Source organism: Equus caballus, chromosome 7 (assembly GCF_041296265.1).
Source record: "Equus caballus isolate H_3958 breed thoroughbred chromosome 7, TB-T2T, whole genome shotgun sequence".
Taxonomy (NCBI): domain Eukaryota; kingdom Metazoa; phylum Chordata; class Mammalia; order Perissodactyla; family Equidae; genus Equus; species Equus caballus.
Window position 1 is genome coordinate 95,152,642 of NC_091690.1, and position 22,845 is coordinate 95,175,486.

Genomic DNA, 22,845 nt, shown 5'->3' on the forward strand with positions numbered 1-22,845 from the left:
TGATGCTGACTCACTAGTTTCTGTAAATACATTCTAGGCTGCACGTAGCCTATATGATTAAGTACTTCTTGCTTTTACAAAATACATGATCTGCTAGTTCTATGACTCTCGCTTACATATATCTCCCAGCTGTGATAAGACAACTTTGTTCTCTGAGTTCCCCAGGAACATGACGACCTCCACAAGGGAAAATTCTGCGTTGGTACCCATCACAAACGACAGAAGAAAGACATACGTGGTGCCTTAAAATTCCTCACACTGGATAGCCGACATTCCTAAACCCCTTCCTTCCCTGCCCATGTCCCCCACATAACTGCCTCAAGACCCTGTATGATTTTAAGATGGTTCTTCAGGACACTAGTCCGCCATCTTCTGATTACGCTAGCTCATCGTATAAACTTTCCTTTCTCAACCACCTGCATGTCTACAATGGATTGACACCAGATTGCCACGAGCAGAACGAGCCCCTCTTTGCTTGGTTACAGGTCCGGTGCACAACAACTACGTATTCAATAAATGGACTAAACTCTCATTTTCTTGTAATGTGAAATAGAAGACTTACACTGGCTGATCTAGAAAATCTACTGGCAACAACATGATGGAACAATCCCAACTCCCACGAAACCCCTTTTTCTTTGTATTGCCCTGGTTAGGACCAGCGGCTGCCCTCACGAGGCTGAAAAGTCAGAGGCTATGGTTCCCATGAGCCCTCGGGACATCACGTGGCCTGCCCAGTCTCCCATGGTGCACCAAGGGCCCCATTTCCCAGCATACCTCAGGGCAGAGACCCATTTCCTGCCACAGGGAGGCCGGCCCTTAGCGCCCTCTGAGGGGGTGGAGGAGCTTGGCCCGGTGATGCTGAGAGGGCCCTGTGGGGGCCGCCTGGTCTCATGGCCCGTCCTGGGTCTGTCGGCGCAGCACGGGCTCAAGGACCACCGATCTGGCCGAGGCTGCCCTTCAGTGAAGGTGGAGCCGGCCTTGAGCCCCGAGGTGCAGGAGCTGCCCGGCGGGAGCGCGGCGGTTGGCAGCTCCCCCAAGAGGGCCGCGCCGTCCACGCCGCTGTCTCAAGGCGGCCAGGCGGGGCCACGCGCTGGCCATGCAGGCGCGACCCCTGCCGGGGGCCCGAGAACTCGCCACCGACACGAGCCTCTGCTGCGGACTGGCGGCGCGGGAGCCTCGAGGAACTCCGCGAACCCAGGAGAGGCGGAGGTGAGAGCTCGCCCGCGGTGCTGCCCCGGGTGGGTCAGGCGCGGCCCAGGCCCTTCTCTCGGCGCGTGTCCCTCAGAAACAGCGACGTCTCAGGCCAGAGCTGACCCGGGAGGGCGTGCTTGTTCCCCCAGCTCCTGCGCGGACGCCGCGTTTAGTCCAGCGTGGGGAGCGGGGCCTGCGCCGCCTCGCCTGCCCGCCCGCGGCCTGGGACAGCCCTCTGCGGCACAGCGAAGCTACCAGGAGGTGCAAATAACTGATTAAATATGTCCCTAGAGTTTATGCACGGTAGACGTCAAATGACAGTCCAGACAACGTTGCTCTGTGTAGAAAATCTCTAGATGCGTATAAAACCCACGAGATCTGATTAGGTCATTGATCCGTCTGACAAGATTCAAGGCAGTATACAGAACTTGACTGTTTTTATATTTAAGCAATGGGCAATTGAAAATTGTAATTAAATACATTAACACTAACACCTAAATATATTAAATACTTTTGGAAAAATCTTGACAAATATATTTGTACACTGAAACCTACAAACCATTGCTGAGATAAATTAAATTTTCATTCTAAATTGCTATATAGATTGACTCTTAGCCCAATCAGAATTCCGGAGAGGTGTATTTTCTTCAAATGGATAAGCTGAAATTTGGGAATTCTAGGAACATTGTGTGGTCCAAACAACTTTGAAAAAAAAATGTAGAAAGACTTACATTATTTGATTTCAAGATTTATTGTAAAGCCAGATTGATAAAGAGAGTATAGTGTTTGTGCAAGGATATGCAAATATATAACTGGAACAGTATAGAGAGTCCAGAAATAAACGCACAGGTGTATGGTCAATTGAGTTTCAGCAGAGCTGCACGGTAATTCAATGGGGAAAAGTTAGTGTTGTCAACAAATGGAACAATTGATAGTCTCATATAAAAATGAACGGTGTGTCACATTATATAAAAAACTTGAAGTATATTATAGAACTAAAACTACAAAATTTTTAGTTGAAAACAGAGAATATTTGTAAACTTGGGTTCCACAAAGATTTCTTAGGGAACAAAATGAATGAATGATAAAAATAATTGTTAAAAAAAATTTACAAAATAGTTAAAATTAAATTTTCAAAATTTAAAACTTCTATTTTCAGGAGACACTTAAGAAAATGAGAAGTCAACCCAAAATCTGGAGAAGAATTTACAAATTATATATAAAATATTAATATCCAGAATATTATACACACATATACACATGCATATACACATAATATATACATATATTTATGTATGTATATAAATATACATGTATATGTATTATTGAGTTGTAGGATTATACATATATGTATACACATATAATATATACACATATATAATCCTACAACTCAATAATACAAAATGAACCAACCAAATTTAACAAAACGGCAAATGTGTTGAATGGACACTTCAACAAAGAAGATGTACAGTTGGAAAATGAGTCCATGAGAGATGATCAGCATCATTATTCATTAGGGAAATGCAAAGTGAAACCACAATGATACATCAATACATCCACTAGAATGGCTGAAATTTAGACGTGCTAACCAGGATGCAGAGTAACTCAAACTCTTATACAATGCTGGAGGGAATGAAAAATGCTATAGATGTTTTGGAAAACAATATGCTAGTTTCATATTAAGTTAAAACATTCACTTTCAATACAGGCCAGCAATTGCACTCCTAGGTATTTACCCAAAGAAATGAAATATGTGCAACCAAAGACTTGTATGTGAATATTCATGGAGGCTTTATTCAGAATACCTCAAAACTGCAGATGACTTAAATGCCCATCAATTAATGAATTGAAAATAAATTGTGGCAAGTCATACAATGGAATACTACATAGTGATGAAAAGGAACAAACTGCTGATGCATGGGAAAATGTAAATAAATCTCAAAGGCGATATGCTAAGTAAAAGAAACCAGACAAAAATTGCCACATAAAATTTGTGTTTTATATGACATTCTGAAACAGGAGAAACTGCAGGGATGGAAATCAGATCAGTGGATGCCCAGGTCTAGAAGTGATGAGAGGCAGTTGATAGTAAAAGGGCATGGGGGGAATGGAATTACTCTGTATGTTGATTGTGGTGTTTATTTTAACACTGTTTATACTTGTTAAAACTCATTAAACTGCACATCTAAAAAGAGATTATTTTATGCATAAAAATTATACCTTGATAAATCTGACTTAAACTTTCCAAAGAAAACAGCATAATATATCTCAAAAGTAGTATGGGAATATACGAAGGCAAAAGAGGGAATGGGCAGACGAGAAAGACTTCCCAGAGATGATGCCTGAGTTGGGTGTTGAAGGATGACTGAGAGCTACCTAGCCAGGTAAAGAATTACATGAGGGGAGAGGGTGCATATGAAATTTAAAGAGAGTTTCCACAGGGTCAACAGTGTATGCAAAGCCAGTGAGGTATAAGAAAGGGCAGTGAAAGTAGCTCAATGCACTCGGAATTTAGGGTGTGAATGAGGATTTAGCAGGAAATAATGCTCGGTGTATAGGCAGAAGCTAATTCATAAAGATCCTTGAATCATAAGCTGAGATTTTAAATTGTATCTTATATGTGACAGTGTATAACCAAATGATTTTAAACAGGAGATTGCTTAATTAGATTTTATTTTTATAAAGTACAGTTGCAGTACAGAAGTCAGGCTGAAAGAAGGGGAGGCTAAGTGAGAAGCCTAGTCAGAAGGGAAAGATGAAGAGAGCCTAAAACAAGACTTTGGCAGTTACAGGGAGGAAGACAATTAGAAGGTGATGGGATTCTGCCACTGAGTGGACCAGGGGAGTGAGAAGATGAATGTGATCTCCCGGTTGGATGATACCCTGATGATGGTGCTGTTTCCTGAACTGAGGAATAGAGTGCTACAGTCAGATTCGCGTTAGGAGGAGAAGTTAGAGACTCAAAGGTATAGTATTGAGTATGCTGAATCTGAGGTACCTGTGGGATAATTAAGTATAGGCTGATAGTGCCTTTATTCCTTCTGCATAAAATTGCATTTGTTTTGTACTTCATGCCTCTTTAAAGCCAATTTTGTCTTACTAGCTTTTTTAATTGACTTAAGTTTTTTTCCCCTGTCCTTAGCCTTGGCCTTCTTTCCTTCTTTTACTGTAAAATTATTTACTTTTGATAAGTATACTAACCACGTGTGTAAATATACATACATCTGTCAACTGATCTCTCACAAACACGTGTAATTGGCAAATGTCCTTTCTTTTTTCTTTAGACAACACATTTTCTAAGGGCAGTAACTTTCCCTTTCTCCTTAATATGGTGACACTTGAAAATCTCTCTCAAAAAATAGCTAAAATTGTAGTCAAGTAGGAGGCCCAATGAGCTTCACAATATTTAGACTGAATAATCATGTTTTGTTGTTGTTGCTGCTGCTGTTGTTGTTTATCCATGGCCAGCCTTTTCTTGTTTTGCTTATTATTGATTCTTTTAAGAGCTAATTAATCTTCTATCAGATATCAGGCCAAAGGAAGAGAGAAGGGATAATATTTAACTGCATCCATTTTCATATGGATTTTGAGCTATAAGGTACACATTGAATTGTTAGAACTCTTTTCTTAGGCTTCTTAAAATGGGAAAAAATCCTTTCCATGTGGCAGGAATATTTTTATGGAAAAATCAGTTCACTTTCTTTCTAGTAAGCATTTTAAACTACATAGGAAGATCATAACAGACATCGATGGATAAAAATTAATTAGCGGGCCCGGCCCCGTGGCTGAGTGGTTAAGTTCACGTGCTCGGCTGTGGCAGCCCAGGGTTTCGCCGGTTCGGATCCTGGGTGCAGACATGGCACCACTCGTCAGGCCACGTTGAGGCGGCATCCCACATGCCACAACTAGAAGGACCTGCAACTAAGATATACAACTATGTATGGGGGGGTTTGGGTAGATAAAGCAGAAAAAACAAAATTAGCAAGTAAGAAAAAGGAATATGTGAATTGACACCTGTTATGCATGTTGTTCTATTAAATGTTGTAAAAGCACAAGATAAAGATATTTTTACATTGTTAGAATATATTCTCATTGAGTATGCTAAATTGTAAAGCAAATAAAATATCAGGAACTTGTAGTATCTTTTACTTGTTTTTAAAAATGTGTTGCACTTTGTCAAAACTATTTGTGACTTATCTCTGAGTCACAATTTGTAAGAATCCAAGGGAAAAGAGGATATTGCCAGAGACGATGGTGTAATCTGCCCACCAGAGTGTTCAAGAACATTAAATACCGGAAGTTGTTGATTTCGCTTCTCTTGGGAAAGAAGAATATTCATTCAGAGCAAAACATGCACACACATACACACAGTGAAACACCATTTTATGTCTACTAGAAGGGATAAAATAAAAAAAAGATTGAAAACACTAAATGCTGATGAGAATGTGGAGCCATACAAATTCTTATAATTTGCTGGTGGGAAGGTAAAATACTGCAACTACTTCAGTAAACTTTCAAAATTCTTTAGCAATTTCTTACAAAGTAAAACATGAATCAACTCCATGGTCCAACAATTCTGTTCCTCGATATTTACCAAAGAGAAATGAAAAGTTATGTCCACAAAAGCACTTGTACAAAAATTTCATAAAAGCATTATACATAATAGCAAATAAAATAAGATGAAACAAATCTGGAAACAACCTACATGCCCATCCATAAGAAAATGGATAAAAGCAATTGTGATGTATTCATACAATGAAATGGTACCCAGCAATAAAAAAAGGAATCCACTGCAGATACATGCAGTAGCATAGACATTAATGAGAGAAGTTAGGCAAATACACACGCAAATTAGTGTCAGATTAAATTTCCATTAAGACAGTCTATGATGTCAGTCAGTGAATGGTTGGAGAAGAGTGGGAATAGTGACTAAAAAGAGAAAGTTGAGTTTTCTGGAATGAGGGAAATGTTTTATATCTTATTTGGGATGCTGGTTACACATTTTTAAAATCATAACTATGCATTCTGTTATATATAAATCATGCCTCATTTTTTAAATGAAAGAAAAAAATATTAAATAAACCAGACATATTGGCTGATCTTTGTCGTCTGCATCATTTCTAGATGATGATTCCATTTGGAGTCAGAATTTCATTACTCTGAGCTGCTATCTGGATTTGTTTGAAGCCTCTAGAGTATTAAAACTGGGACCGTGAGTGTCAATGGCATTAGTTCAAGGATCTCAGAGAGGAACTAAAAGAGTTGAACTGGCAGAGGAGGGAAGAGTTACTGGAGTTGTTAGCCAAGGAAGAGCTGGAGGATGAGGATGAGGTGAGTGGTAAGGCATTTTCTTTTGTTCCAAAGTTACCAGGTTTGCATCCATGTGATATTATGCGAATCATCTGATTTTCTTGTTTCAGATTTTACATGCACAATATGTAATATAGAAAGAATGGTGTTGTAGAAAGAATGCGGAATAAGTACAAAAAATGGACTTCCATCCCAAGTGTACCTCTTAATAGTACTTGGACTTTGGGCAAAGCATTTACTCTCTCTGAGTCTTGTTTTTATCATTTCTAAAATAAATAGCTTGAACTAGATGACTTCAAGGTTCTTCCAACTCACAAATGTTTTATAAAGTAAAATAGTAGAAGGAAAACTTAAATCATAGATTATAGACTCTAGGTCACAAAGACTACCAGATAAAATAAAGACAAAATCAATGTCTAATGACAAAATCCTATGGCAAAGCTTGAATATATTTACTTGACAGAATGGGCTTATATAAAGTCAGTCTGTACTTGTGGAAAGATAAATGAGAACAGTTGGACATCAGGGCATTCATAATATGTTGCAATTATTTTTATGACTGACAGGGATAATCACTTTTCTGTAATTGCTTAGGTAGGTTACAGACTTGATGGATTCTTAATACATATTTTCATCCATATACCATTGTTTTTCGTGACTCGAGACTTTTTGATCCACAAACAAGGGTCTGCAGCGGGCCAAAGAGGGCTTCGTTTATTGCTTTCTTTGTAGGTTTTTCAAAGAATGGAAGATCTGAACTGAAAGAGTGAAGTAGTTCATATATCAGTTTGAACGAGAACAGGAGGACACTGGGAGAAATTTTAGAAGAAGAAGGGAAAAGTTTCCTTTCCTTTTCTGAAGGATGTTTGTATCTTGAGATAGCAAAGGAATCCAAGATCACCCATTCAAGAGGAAGCAGGCACGCACTATGCTTCTAAATTATCCCACCACAGTTTGGACCTTCCCTGGTTTCAATTCTTGCCAAACCTCATTTGTGTTCAATTATTCTCTGGGTTCTGTGAGAGGCTTCAACCTCTTTAAAAAAAAAAAAAAAAATCCCTTCTCTTTATTAAGCCAAAAAATTAGGCAAAACTTTTTAAAATAAAAAAGTCTTCATGTTAAATTTTGTGTTTTGTTTATGTTTTTGTTGTATGCTGTAATTAGAATAATTAGGAAACTGAGAAGTAAGAAAAAGCAGTTAACACTAACCAGAAAATTTGACTTGAGCAGCTCAATGGATAAACAGTAGCCTTGGATTTCAATTCAGTGTGAGAAGGAACTTTATTTTACTCGAGAGTATTCCAAAGATGGGATAAACTGCCTCAAAAGGTAGCAGATGTCAAAATATGAACTGAGTGGCCACATCATGATGAAGTTGTAGTTGTGGACGGGATTCAGCTTAGGTTGTTATTAAGCTAGAGAGAAATAAATTGGTTTTTAGATGGTAAAGAGGTAAGTTGATAAGCATTGCCAAGTGAAAAACTGGTTGTTTAAAAAGAGAAAAGTTATGGATGCAGAAAGCCCTTCAGTCCCAGAATGGTATTTGCAGCTTTAGCTGTTCAGGATGCACCAAATTAGTTCTGCTAAGTCATGAACTCATGTACCAAATGTGGCTGATTGAGAATAAATTATGCTCACTTCACACCATTCATATACACTGAACTTAGGTATTCTGTATGCAATAATTTTCTTTATGTCTGAAAGCTCTTTTTTTCCAGTCAACTTTATAGCCATTTAAGGAAAATTATGTGTTATGTTTGGGGGAATTTAAAGTCTGTCTCTCTGTAATTATTTCTCCTTGCTATCAAGAGCTACTCTCTTTTGATAATATTCAAAGAAAAAGTGGAGCAACAGTTTTGGTAAAGTTCAGGTCACGTATTATAAAGCAAATGACAGGAAAACATGAGATGAGGTAAGGGAATGAAATGAGCATTGTTTCTAGAGTAAATGATGTGAAATCAGTGGTGTGTGAACCTGGCTCTCACGCTGTCTACTTGCACAACCAGAGACAAGTGACTTCATGTCTCAGATGCTCCATTTTCTCACACATACAATTTGGATGACAACAGCTAGAGCTGTTAGAAAATTTATAGCAAATATTTGAGAAAAACTCGTGTGCATTATCGAATTATAAGCAAATATTAACTACTTAAATTAATAGTCATATTAAATCTATAAGTAGCCTGGAAGTTCCAGAGAGCTTTGGAGTCTTCAATGTGAAATATGTGCACTCTTCTTCCTTCAGGATTTAGAGGAGATTGTTTTTAAATTATCTGTGCTGCTAATTGTTGTAGTCATGTTTGTTTACTTTATTTCTGGAGTATTTGATTAGCTGTTTTAATCCCTGTAGAACAATGGAAGAAAATCAACTATCTGAACCATATAGATGGAGTGAGAGTTACCTAGAAAACCTCAACTCTTCCAGGTGAATGGAGTGGTAACTAATGTATAAATAAAATAGCTCAGGCTTCCCTCTCAACACCACTCTCCACAAAAAAAACTGGAATTTTTAAATTTTGTTCATTCTATTCCTTTTATTCATTTTTCAGCTCATACTATTGTTCTGGACTTGAGCATAAAACAAAAGATGTTCCAAATGATAGTACAGTGAAAATTTTGATATCAGTTATGTAAATTTCTTGTTTTCTCTAATGGCAGGTTGTCCATCCAGAATCAACAAATCTTTCAAGTTAGAGTAAATTTTCCTTTATGCTTTAGTTTCCATATATGTGAAAAATCTGTAATTCTGAAAGACATTACTGCTTATGAGAAGAGGAAAAACTAATTTCTTGCAAATCCCATTTTAATAGTGTGATGGCAATTTAGGAATATCTGCTTTCTTAGGCCATTGTGACCACTCCTACAAAACATGGCAGTGTCTCCTCATTGGTAGCCGTTGTTAGGCTAGGATCAGCAATAATTAGTGTATCTTCTCAGGTACATGGAGAATTTCCAAATCATTGGCACAATTACATGCAGTAGTCTGCTGGCTGATATTATCAGACTTGAGGTAGATAGGCATAGTGAAAATCTTGCTAAATAAAATAAAAATAGATAAATTGTGTTTCTCAAGAGAAAGCTCATGTGGACCTCTGTTAATTTCAGCATAATTAGTTCAGAGACTTTAATTTAGGCATAAGATCACTGTTTTTTTTTTTTTTTTTGCTTGATTATTTATGGGATAATTAGGTTTACTCATTAAATCCATTACTCATTAGTGAACCCAAGGTTCATTCATTTTTTTACCTTTCACAGATTTATCAAGCTTAGAGATTTCAGTATGGAGTGATTTATTTCTATTTTAATGACTATTATGACCCAAGTGTTTATATATTTTTCAATTTTAAATACATCACAAGAGAAATAACATGGGAGTGGCAGTGAAAGGCCATAATGCTGAGCTGAAATTTTGAAAAAGGGACTATGGAAAACTTTTCTTGTACAAATATCAAAGACACCTACTACCTGATAATGTGTCCATATCAAACTTAATAGAGCTTAAGATCTGCTAATTCTTTTTATTTCCTACTTCTCCTAATATCATCATTTGCCATCCTCATAATTCATTTTTCCTACTAGAGATTAATGTGATGTCTCATTACAGTAAGATTTTGTTAAATGTAGGGGAACTGGATATTCATTCATTCATTTAACAAAATACATATTGTGCACCTTGCATATACTACACAAAGAAATTATGTAGTATAACATACCCAACTTTGTTATTTTTCAAAATTGTTTAAGCTATTCTAGGACATTTGAATTTCCAAGTAAATTTTACAATTAGCTTGTCAATTTCTACAAAAAAGCTGTCATGATTTTGATTTTTGTTTGCAGTTGAGCTAAATCTATAATTGGGGAAAATTTTATGTATTAACAATATTGAATCCTTAAATTCATAGGCATGGGATGTCTCATGTTTTTTTACTCTTATATAAATGTTCTAAACATGCTAAACTTACTTGTTAGTTATAGAAGCTTTATTTTGTTTTATTTTATTTTATTGAGGAAGATTAGCCCTGAGCTAACATCTGCTGCCAAGCCTCCTCTTTTTGATGAGGAAGACTGGCTCTGAGCTAACATCTGGTCCTGTCTTCCTCTACTTTATATGTAGGATGCCTACCACAGCATGGCTTGCCAAGTGGTGCCATGTCTGCACCCGGGATCCGAACCGGCAAACCCCGGGCCCCTGAAGTGGAATGTGTGCACTTAACTGCTGCGCCACTGGGCCAGCCCCAATATTTATTTATTCCTTAGTATTTTCAACATAAAGGACCATACCATCTGCAAACAGAAGTACTTTAATCTCTTCCTTTTTAATATAAATAATTTTTATTTTTCTTGCTTTATTGCATTGGCTAGGATATCTAGTACAATGTTGAACAGAATTTATGAGATATTCTTGCCTTGTTCTAGATCTTAGAAGACAAATATGCAGTCTTTAACCATTAGGTATAATGTTATCTGTAAGTTTTCCTTGCATACATTTTTTCAAATTGAAAAAATTTCCTTTCATTCCTCATTTGCTGAATATTTTTATTATCCCTTGAACTGGAGGCAAAAGATGAAAAATAGAGAAAAAAGTGAGTTAGGGATTGTGGGACTGAAGTCTATTTCTTTGTGGTTGCAGTTATTATAGTTTCTAAACAATTATCTCAAATAATCTGGCTGACTATATGTTTTAAGTTGGCATTCTTTTATGTAAAATCCTCCCATCATGTCCAACCACCTACGGGATTTCAGTTCACTTAGCGTGGTGCTCATGGCTTTCAATAGCGTGGCCTCTATTTTCAGCTTCATCTTCTTATTCTTCACCATTATCCTACATATTCTTCTACACTCTTGACTGTTGAACTCTGTGCATTTCCTAAAACACACAATAACTGCCACCTCTGTTTTGTGACTGCTAGTCCTTCAGTCTGGAATGCCTTTACAGTTTAGACTATGGGGGGAAATTTTCACACATTTAATTTGAAACACCTCAAATCTATTACACCTCATTGTAAACAATAACCTCATGGCACAATGTAGAATTACTATTTGTTCTCTTTCTTGACTCTCCTACTATACTATAAGTTTCTTAAAGGCATGGACTCTGGGTGACATGTTTGTATCCTTCAGGCTTAACTTACTGGTATGAAACAAGAGACACACACTATCAGTTTAGAATGAGTTCTTGAAGAAGACAGTTTAACCTGGATTGGCCATGGCTGGGCACAAGTGTCTTACAGAAAGAGTCAATTACGGTTGGCTTATCCTAGTATTTGTATATAAAAATACCTGAGTCAATTCTTAGCTTTGAAATTTATGGATGTGACAAGTAGATTTAGTATAAATATCTGATTATTAATTTTACAACAAGAATGAAGTATTACAAAATGTTGTTAAAGATAGAATTAATTAATACAGTTATTTATACAGGGATTCTGAAACAATCCCCATCTCTTTCTCTCCAATGATCTAACTAGGTGAAAGAAGTAATTTATAAATGGGATTTAGTTTTGAATTCATCTATACAGCTTTTCAGTTATATGAATTCCAAGAATAAATTTAGTCAATCCTTATTCACACCTAGAGGACATATTCTCCCGTATTCCTAAGCATCAACTGGAAGTTGACTTTATCCTGCTTCCTATTTTCCTTGTCAGCACACTGAAGAAAACACATTCTGTACTCTGACAAATCAAAAATAATCTGAATGTTAATCTGGGCAGGATGATTTTTTAGGGATAGATCAACTTGTAGGTGTGTGTAAAGGAATGAAAACTGAGGGAGATTTCATCAAGATGGCAGTGTAGGTGAACTCTGAACTCATCTCCCATGAACACAGCCAGGTTACAACGATTCTTGGAAAAATTACCCCTGAGAGAGAACTAAAAACTGGACAAAAAGAACCCCCACAACAAGGGACTGTCCTGACTGAGGCAGAAGAGGCAGAAATTCCTTTCTGGAAAGAAAAAAAAGCCACCTTTGCAAGCCACAGAGCTTCACAGCAGTCTGGCCAGGAGGAAACTTAAGGTACACAGCCTTCCCTGAAGGAATGGGGACCCAACAGAGCCACATTAGTGCTACAAGCATCTTTTGGACTCAGCACAATTGAGATGAGTGTCAGAATATCTGGCTTCACTGGCTATTAACTGCTATGGGGAATACACCCAGAAAAGCTATTGGACATAAGCAGAAAGACCCAGCTCTTAAAGTGCCCATGCAAAAATTCACCCATCTCAGAAAACGACCTAAAATCACCAGAAGGAAAGGTTCACAGTCCTTTGCTGAAAAGAGACTCACCTAGTAGGCTCTGAGCACATCTTGGTGAGAGGTGAGACCTCTCCAGAGACCGAGACAGTGGCAGCCATTGTAGTGACCTAATACAGGTGTGCTGACAGAGACACTGGCAGATGCCATTGGAGTTCTTCCACTTGCCTGTTGGCCCAGGGTCTGCCCCACCCACTAGAGTGCCAACTTAATCCAGCTCTGCCAGGGCAGGCAGACTGCCATAGGGACTGGCCCCACCCAACAGCAAGCCCTCAGGTTACTTGTTGGCCTGCATAGACTGGGTGCCTTGATCCTCTTCAGGCAGGCAAGTGTGTCAGCCTCTGTGGGGCAGGGCCTGTGTGAGGAGCAGGTAGAGTGAGGGCCATTTGTGGAGACTGTGAGGGCAACTGCATTGGGGCAACTGAGTATGCTCCAGGGGATCAGGACATGTGCAGGGGCCAGGACTGTGTTGATGGTGTGTGGACCTGTTGGGGGTGGGTCTTATCAGTGGGAGAAGACTTGTGCTTCTCAAACAGCCACAAAGAGGATTTCTCCCACCTTCCAAAGCCTGAAACAATTAGGTGATTCCATGCCTGGGGTCAGCCCCAATCAGCTACAATCTGACAAGAACCTTGCAGGCCTGAGACATACAGCAATTGTAAGCCCCTGAGCATAACAACTAGCCACACTGGGGGCCTATTCACTTAACAGGAAAACTGCAACAGGGAGTGTGCTATTAGACCTTAAAGCCAACTCTGCTGGGGCTCCCTAAACCCTATTTACAAACAGCTAGTGAGGGGGCAAGCCTAGACTCCCTGGGCACTTGCAGCAAGAACAAGCCTACCACAGCAGAAGGATACATGTAGCCCACACAGGAGTCACTCCTGGAACATTTGGACTGGTGATGAGAGGGAAGCACACTGCTGGCCCTCAAAAGATGCCTCCTACAGAAGGCTGCATCTCCAAGATCAGGAGACATAGCTGACTCACCTAATACCCAGATATAAGCACAGAGAAAGAAGCAAAATGAGGAAGCAAAGGAATACGTTCCAAGAATGGAACAAGACAACCCCCCTCAAAAAGAGCTAAATGAAACAGAAATAAACAACCTCCCTGACAAATAGTTCACACAAAGAGTTATAAGGTTGCTCACTGACCTTGGGAGAAGACTCGATGAACACAGTGAGAACGTCAACAAAGAATTGGAAAGTATTGGAAAAAAGAACCAATTAGAAATGAAGAATACAATACTGAAAATGAAAAATTCACTAGAGGGGCTCAGTAGCAGAGTAGGTGGTACAGAAGAACCGATCAGTGAGCTGGATGAAAGACTAGAGGAAACCACCCAAGCTGAAGAGATAAAAGAAAAAAAAATTAAAAAGAATGAGAACAGTCTGAGGGAACTCTGGGACAATATCAAGCTCACTAACATTCATATTATAGGTGTCCCAGAAGGAGAAGAGAGAGACAAAGAGGCAGAGAATCTATTTGAAGAAATAATAGCTGAAAACTTTCCTAACCTAAGGAAAGAAATAGACATCTGAGTACAGGAAGGAAAGAGAACACTGAACAAAATAAACCCAAAGTGGCCCACACCAAGACATATTATAATTAAAATGTCCGATATTAAAGATAAAGAGAGAATCCTAAAAGCTGCAAGAGAAAGGCAACAAATTAAATAGAAAGGAAACCCCATAAGGCTATCAGCTGACTTCTACGCCAAAGCCCTACAGGCTAGAAGAGAGTGGCACAATATATTTAAAGTGCTAAAAAGAAAACACCTGCAGCCAAGAATATGCTACCCAGCAAGGTTATCATTCAGAATGGAAGGAGAGATAAAGGCTTTCCCAAACAAGCAAAAGTTAAAGGAGTTTATGACCAAGAAACCAATTCTACAAGATGCTAAAATGACTTATTTAAGTGGGAAAGGGAAGACCACAAATAGGAATACGGAAACCACCAAAAAAAAAAAGGCAATAAAATCACTAGTAAAGGCAAAAATACAGTATAGGTAGCAGGTCAACCACCTATGAAGATAATATGAAGGTTAAAAGCCAAAAGTACTAAAATTACCTGTTTCAATGATAAGAGGGTAATGGATACACACACAAAAAATAAGAGGTTAGATATGAGATCAAAAACATAAAATGTAAGCAGAGGTGAGTAAAAGAGTAGAGCTTTTAGAAAGAGGTCAAGCTAAAGAGACTATTAAGTCAATATCCATTGCTCTGTACGGAGCTTATTATATATGAACCTCACGGTAATCACAAACAGGAAACCTATAATAAATACACAAATAAGTAAGAGAAAGGAAGCCAAACTTATTACTAAATTAAGACATCAAACTACAAGGGAAGAGATCAAGAGAAGAAGAAAGGTACAGAAAAGAACTACTAAAACACCCAGAGAAAAAGTAACAAAATGGCAGTAAATACATATTTATCAATAGCTCCTTTAAATGTCAATGGACTAAACGCTCCAGTCAAAAGGCATAGGGTGGCCGATTGGATAAAAAACAAGATTCATATATATGCTGCATACAAGAGACATACTTCAGACCTAAAGACACTCACAAACTGAAAGTGAAGGGATGGATAAAGATACTCCATGAAAATGGCAAAGAAAAGAAAGCTGGGGTAGCAATACTTAGACTAAATAGACTTTAAAACAAAAACTGTAACAAAAGACAAAGAAGGACACTACATCATGATAAAGGGAAAAATCCAACAAGAGGCTATAACACTTGTAAATATCTATGCACCCAACATAGGAGCACTTAAATATATAAAGTGATTATTAACAGACATAAAAAAAAATAGACAGTACTACAATAATAGTACAGGACTTTAACACTCCACTTACACCAATGGATAGATCATCCAAACAGAAGATCAATAAGGAAACATTGACTTTAAAGGATGCATTACACCAGAGGGACTTAGTAGATATATATAGAACATTGTATCCAAAACCCATAGAATACAAATTCTTTTCAAATGCTCATGGAACATGCTCCAGGAGTGATCACATAATAGGCCAAAAAACAAGTCTCAATAAATTTAAGAAGATCGAAATAACACCAGGCATCTTTTCTGACCACAAAGGTATGAAACTAGAAATCAACTACAGGAAGAAAATCAGAAAAGCCACATGTATATGGAGATTAAACAAAATGCTACTGAACAATTGGGTCAATGAAGAAATCAAAGGAGAAATAAAAAAATACCTGGATACAAATGAAAATGAAAATATGACATGCCAAAATCTATGGGACACAGCAAAAGCGGTTCCAAGAAGGAATATTATAGTAATTCAGGCCTCCCTCAACAAAGAAGAAAAATATCAAATAAGCAATCTAACAGTGCACCTAAAGGAACTGGAAAAAGAAGAACAAACAAAGCCGAAAATCAACAGAAGGAAGGAGATACGAAAAATCAGAGCAGAAATAAATGAAATACAAAATTAAAAAAAAATTTAAAAAATCAATGAAACCAAGAGCTGATTCTTTGAAAAGATACACAAAATTGATGAATCTTAGCTGGACTCACCAGGAAAAAAAGAGAGAAGCTCAAATAAATAAAATCAGAAATGTAAGAGGAGAAATTACCATGGACAGCTCAGAAATATAAAAGATTATAAGCAAATACTACAGAAATCTACATACCTACAAATTGGATAATCTGGAAGAAATGGATGTAGTCTTAGAATCATACAACCTTACAAAACTGAATCAAGAAGAAATAGAGAATTTGAATAGACCAAACACCAGTAAGGAGATCAAAACCCTCCCAAAAAGTAAATGAGCAGGACCAGATGGCTTCCCTGGTGAATTCTACCAAACATTCAAAGAAGAATTAATACCTATCCTTCTCACTCTTCCAAAAAATTTAAGAGGAGGGGAAGCTTCCTCACTCATTCTGTGAAGCCACCATTACCCTGATACCAAAACCAGACAAGGAAAACACAAAAAAAGAAAATTACAGGCCAATATCAGTGATGAACATCGATGCAAAAATACTCAACAAAATGCTCGTGGGGCTTGCCCAGTGGCACAGCAGTTAAATTGGCACGTTCCACTTCTCCATGGCCCATGGTTCGCCGGTTCGGATCCCGTTTGTGGACATGGCACCACTTGGCACACCATGCTGTGGTAGGTGTCCCACATATAAAGTAGAGGAAGATGGGCACGGATGTTAGTTCAGAGCCAGGCTTCCTCAGCAAAAAGAGGAGAACTGACAGTAGTTAGCTCAGGGCTAATCTTCCTCAAAAAAAAAAAAAAAAATGCTAGCAAATTGAATACAACAATACATTAAAAATATCATACACCCTGATCAAGTGGGATTTATTCCAGGGATGCAGGGATGGTTCAACATCCATAAATTAATCAACATGATACACCAGATTAACAAAATGAAGAATAAAAATCACGTGATCATCTCAATAGAGCCAGAGAAAGAATTTGAAAAGATAAAGCTCTTATTTATGTTAAAAACTCTAAATAAAATGGGTATAGAAGGAAAATACCTCAACATAATAAAGGCCATATGTGACAAACCCACAGCTAATATCATTCTCAATGGAGAAAAACTGAAAGCTATTCCTCTAAGAACAGGAACCAGACAAAGATCCCCACTATCACCACTCTTATTTAACATAGTATTGGAAGTCCTAGCCAGAGCAATCCAGGCAAGAAAAAGAAATAGAAGGGATCCAAATTGGAAAGGAAGAAATAAAACTGTCACTATTTGCTGATGACATGCTTTTATATATAGGAAGCCCTAAAGAATCCACTAAAATACTTTTAGAAATAATAAATGAATATAGTCAAGTTGCAGGATAGAAAATCAGCATACAAAAATCAATTGCCTTTCTATACACTAACAATGAAGTAGCAGAAAGAGAAATTAAGAATACAATCCCATTTACAATTGCCACAAAAAGAATAAAATAGCTAGGAATAAACTTAACCAAAGAGGTGAAAGATCTGTACAGTTAAAACTATAAAACACTGTTGAAAGAAATTGAAGAAGATGCAAAGAAATGGAAAGATATTCGGTGCTCTTAAATTGGAAGAATTAATATAGTTAAAATGTTCATAGTTCCTAAAACAATCTATAAATTCGATGTAACCCTATCAAAGTTCCAACAACATTTTTCACAGAAATAGAACAAAGAATCTTAAAATTTATATGGAACAACAAAAGACCTTGAATAGCCAAGGAAATCCTGAGAAAAAAGAACAAAGCTGGAGGTATCACACTCCCTGATTTCAAAATATACTACAAACCATAGTAACCAGAACAGCATGGTACTGGGACAAAAACAGACACACAGATCAATGGAACAGAATCAAGAGCCCAGAAATAAACCCATGCATATATGGACCACTAGTTTTCGACAAGGGAGCCAGGAACATACAAGGAAGAAAAGAAAGTCTCTTCAATAAATGGCGTTGGGAAAACTGGGCAGCCACATGCAAAAGAATGAAAGTAGACCATTGTCTTACACCATGCACAAAAATCAACTCAAAATGGATTAAAGACTTGAATGTAAGATCTAAAACCATTAAACTTCTAGAAGAAAACAAAGACAGTACCCTCTTCCACATCTTTCCTAGCAGCATTTTTTCAAATACCATGTCTGGACTGAGCAAGGGAAACAATAGAAAAAATAAACAAATGGAACTACATCAAACTAAAAAGCTTCTGAACAGCAAAGGAAACCATCAACAAAATGAAAAGACAGCCTAACAATTAGAAGATATTTGCAAACCGTATATCAGATAAGGGGTTAATGTCTAAAATATACAAAGAACTCATACATCTCAACAACAAAAATCTAACAACTCAATTGAAAAATGGGCAAAAGATCTGAACAGAGATTTCTGCAAAGAAGATATACAGATGGCCAACAGGCACATGAAAAGATGTTCAACATCACTAACAATCGGGGAAGTGCAAGTCGAAACTACAATGAGATATCACCTCACTCCCATCAGAATGACTATTGTTAACACAGGAAACAAGTGCTGGAGAGGATGTGGAGAGAAGGGAACCATCATACACTGTTGGGGGGAATGCAAACTGGTGCAGCCAATGTGGAAAACAGTATGGAGATTCCCCAGAAAATTAAGAATAGATCTACCACATGATCCAGCTATTCCACTACTGGATATCTATCCAAAGATCTTGAAAACACAAATGCATAAAGATACATGCACCTCTCTGTTCATCACAGCATTATTCACAATAACCAAGACTTGGAAGCAACCTGGGTGCCCATCAAGGAACAAATGAATAAGGAAGATGTGGTATATATACAGAATGGAGTACTACTCAGCCATAAGAAATGAGGAAATCTGGCCATTTGTGACACCATGGATGGACCTTGAGGATATTATGCTAAGTGAAATAATTCAGGGGGAGAAAGTCAAATACTGTATGATCTCACTCATAAGTAGAAGATGAAAACAATGACAAATGCAAAGCAACAGAGATTGGATTGGTGGTTACTGGAGGGCAAGGGGGAAGGGAGAAGGGTGAAAGGGGTGATTAGGCACATGTGTGTGGTGCTGGATTGTAATTAGTCTTTGGGTGGTGAACATGATGTAATATACACAGAATTCAAATTACAATGTACACCTGAAATTTATATAATGTTATAAACCAATGTTACTGCTATAAAAAGAAAAAGAATGAAAACTGAGAGATCCCTGTTCTTGTTTCAGGGTGTGAAACAAGCAGTGACCTATAGTAGCTGCCTAGACAAAACTAGTAAAAAACAGGGTGAAAGGGGACTGAAATGTGTCTTTGATGAATGTGTCCGGTTGGAGGGGTGACATGCAAAAAAATAAAGTCACTCCTTCCTTTAGAGATGTGTTCCATAAGAACTTGCTTAAATTTCAGCCATGAAGTCCCTTCAGGGCTTGTAATTCTATTCTATTTGGGGCCAGTCTCTCCTACCGAGCTGGTAACCTAAGGGTACATCTCTTGATCTTGGCACATCTGTGGCAGATCTCTTATAGCAATGATTTGTGCAATTAGAGTTTAATGGGGTCTCTAGTACAATTACACTGTAGCCAAGAGACTTTTTTATCACACAATATTTGACTTCTTTTCAGAAAGGACCACTTCTGAGCATGGCAGACTTCATCCTCAACACTGACATATTATTTTAAAGAGAAGCAAGGGTTTGTTGTCCATAATAAAGCCCATAACAGAACATTATAGTGATGAGATGTTCTGTTGATGCTATCAGATATTTGTCTGACACTAAGGTTCTCATTAGTACTTGTAGAGAGTCCCAGAAAAATCTCTTTGTGAATATCATTCAGACTGCCATGACACAAATTTCGCTTTTTACTCATTTTGTTCTCATATACTCAATTTCCCTCTTTAACTTACAATCAAGTAACGTTGGCACAGCTGTTATAAAATGAGGCTATATGTAGAATTACCTGGATAAAGTTTTGTGTTTTCTTTCCCCTTCAGTGTCTTGTTATTTTCTTAAATAGTAATTAGGATTAAAGATTAGATGATGAGTCATTAAGAAACATCAGATATTAGAAAACAGAAAACTCCATTTTAAGTATGTGATACAAGATTACAAAGTTTAAATACTTAAATATTAATACAAGTTTAAGTCTAGTGTTATACACATTTATAAAATTTTGGAAAGAAAGCAAAACAATGTAAAATAAAGCAGAAAGTAATGTCGATGTATAGATGATCAAAACACTAATATATATATATATATTTTTACAAATGAATAATCTCTAAATGGTGTTGAAAACACTGCTTCTCTTGACCTTCTATAATTGTAGGCCAGGAAAATGGCTTTGGGTAGAAACACAGCCACTATTTGAATATTGGCGATCTGGGGGAGGGATAGCAGTAGACATCATTGTTTAGAATCAATCACTTAGACAATTTATCAGTGGCTGTGTTTTTAATGATCTGATAGTCCAATGTTTATCCACATCTCTTGGCAAGATTCTAAACTCTGTGAATTATGACTACAGGTGTATAAAACAGGGGCAATGATACTGGCTCAGCGTTGCCTAACCAATGCAGGAAAAATTAGGAACTTAGTAAATATTTTTAATACTGAATTGGAAACTGGTTTTAATACAGTCAAACTCTGGAAGGCAGTGTTTCTCAAAGTTTTGTCCAAAACAATCCAAGGCTGAATTAACTAAAATGCAGTTTTCTAAGCCCCACAGTAGAGCTTGTAAGTCAGAATTTCTAAAGCAGAATTTGAGGGATGGGTGAGGGAGAGGAAATATGTATTTTTAAGTAGCTCTTCAAGAAAATTTCTTTACGCTAAATGTTTTGAGAAACGTTGCTAAGAACTATGTTAGGTAAGTAATGCAAATTATTCTGGAATTTCCTCTTAAACCCTCATAACCCCAGATCTAATCTGTCTCCAGATCAGATCGATTGCATCACTTCAAAGTTAGTGATATCTGTTCTTATCAACATGAACAGCATGCTGGAACTCAGACTCTTCTTTTTCCTAAGTGACTAGGTCTATACTATTTAATGTAGTAGCCACTAACCACATATAGCTATTGAGCACTTGAAATAGTGTGACCAAGAAACTGCAGTTTTCATTCTACTTCATTTAAATTAGTTTAATTATAATTTTATAAATGAATATTTAATTCACATATTGGGAAACTTTTAAGCGTGTTTCAACCAATTTGGAAATAGGAATCTACGTTTTCAATGGATAATTTTATGAAGTCTCACTATAAATCAAGTATTTCTGATGGAAATTTAGCATCCACATTGAGATGTTGTGTCAGTCAAAATATGCAGCAGATCTCAAAGATTTAGTATGAAAAAGGGAATGCAAAATATCTTAGTAATTTAATATTATGATTATTTAACTGCATGCATGACTCTTCTTATATTTCTTTTGGAGAACACTGTGCTAGAGTGAAGAAGCAGATATCAGTAAGTGTGAGCAGGACCGTCCTACCATTAGTAAAAGAAACGTGCTTTCAGAAAAAATTAGAAGATAAGATCAACATTGTTGAAGAGATTGTGCTCTTTTCCTGAATCAACCTTATTAATGCAGGTGTTCCTGAAATCCTTCCCTTTCTAATTGGAAAAAAGCATAGCCTTGTGTTTTGTAAAAGATGGAGTGCCATATTCTCCTCATATTACTCTGTGTATGTCTCTGTTACTAATGTCACAACACTAATATCACAGCGTTATGTCATAATTATTGTTTATGTGTCTTTCTTCTCAACAACACTGAAAGCTTCTAAAAGATGAGAGTCTCTTTATATTTTTAAGTGCTCAGCACAGTCTGATACACAGTAACCTACCAGTGTTTTATGAAATCATTTTATTTTTTTGGAGCAAAATCACCATCTTGTGGCTAAATAGAACATTGTCACTGTAGGCTTAAAAAGTGTCATTGTATCTTAGTAATTACTGGCATAAATATAATTACTTTCTGGTCTTTGGACTCTAAACTAGATAAGATGAAGTAAAAAGCAGTTCCTTACCCAAAGGTGCTCAATTTTGACATCTCTGCTTTAGTCTCTATCTTTATAATTTAATTTTTTTTTCTATTTAACTGTATTTTTTTTTGTTTCAAGGGAAAAAAATTATATTTGCATAAGAGAAGAGGGTGTTTATTTCAGGAACCTGGAGAAGTTTCCCAGATGCCAAATACAGAAAATAATGTAGCGTTAGACTTCTTGAAAACTGCTAAGCCATCAGAAACACAGGTCAGTTCTCCATCTCCCAGGGTCAGAAATTATTTTCTACTCCTCTTTTTATTTTCTTCTCTCTCTATAGAGCTTTCATCTGATCCCTCAACTTAAAGATGTTTCACAAATACTGCCCTCGGCCTTTTTCTATGTAAAGTCATTTGGGGTAAATCCACTAGCTAATTGACACAGTCTCTGTGTTCTGATACTAAAATGCAGAAGAGTTATCTAATTGGTCCAGAAAATCTTTTCTCATCTGGCCTGTCTGTGGATGGGCTTATTCTTTGATCGTTTTCCTCTCCTAGTTCAATCAGTTGTGGTAACAAGATTGGTCAATGATTTCATCCAGAGGGAACCTATGGGCA

The 22,845-nt window shown here is 37.3% G+C and overlaps 1 protein-coding gene across 8 annotated transcripts in view; it reads left to right on the top strand.

The window, feature by feature from the left end:
* The first annotated feature begins 776 nt into the window (after nt 1-776).
* LOC138925061 (uncharacterized) overlaps nt 777-22,845 on the top strand; it is a 47,664-nt gene continuing 25,595 nt past the window's right edge. Inside the window, exons 1-3 of one of the 8 annotated variants that reach the window (XR_011440742.1) lie at nt 777-1,209; nt 3,978-5,039; nt 17,830-19,448. Coding sequence is in view for 2 of the 8 variants with exons in the window: in XM_070273469.1 (XP_070129570.1) it covers nt 856-1,209; nt 22,367-22,594 (582 nt within the window). In the remaining 6 variants the exon portion in view is untranslated. Of the gene's footprint in view, nt 1,210-3,977; nt 5,040-6,315; nt 8,960-17,829; nt 19,449-22,366; nt 22,694-22,845 lie in introns of those variants that run through there. The other 7 variants (XR_011440747.1, XR_011440745.1, XR_011440743.1 and 4 more) reach the window with 7 other exon arrangements.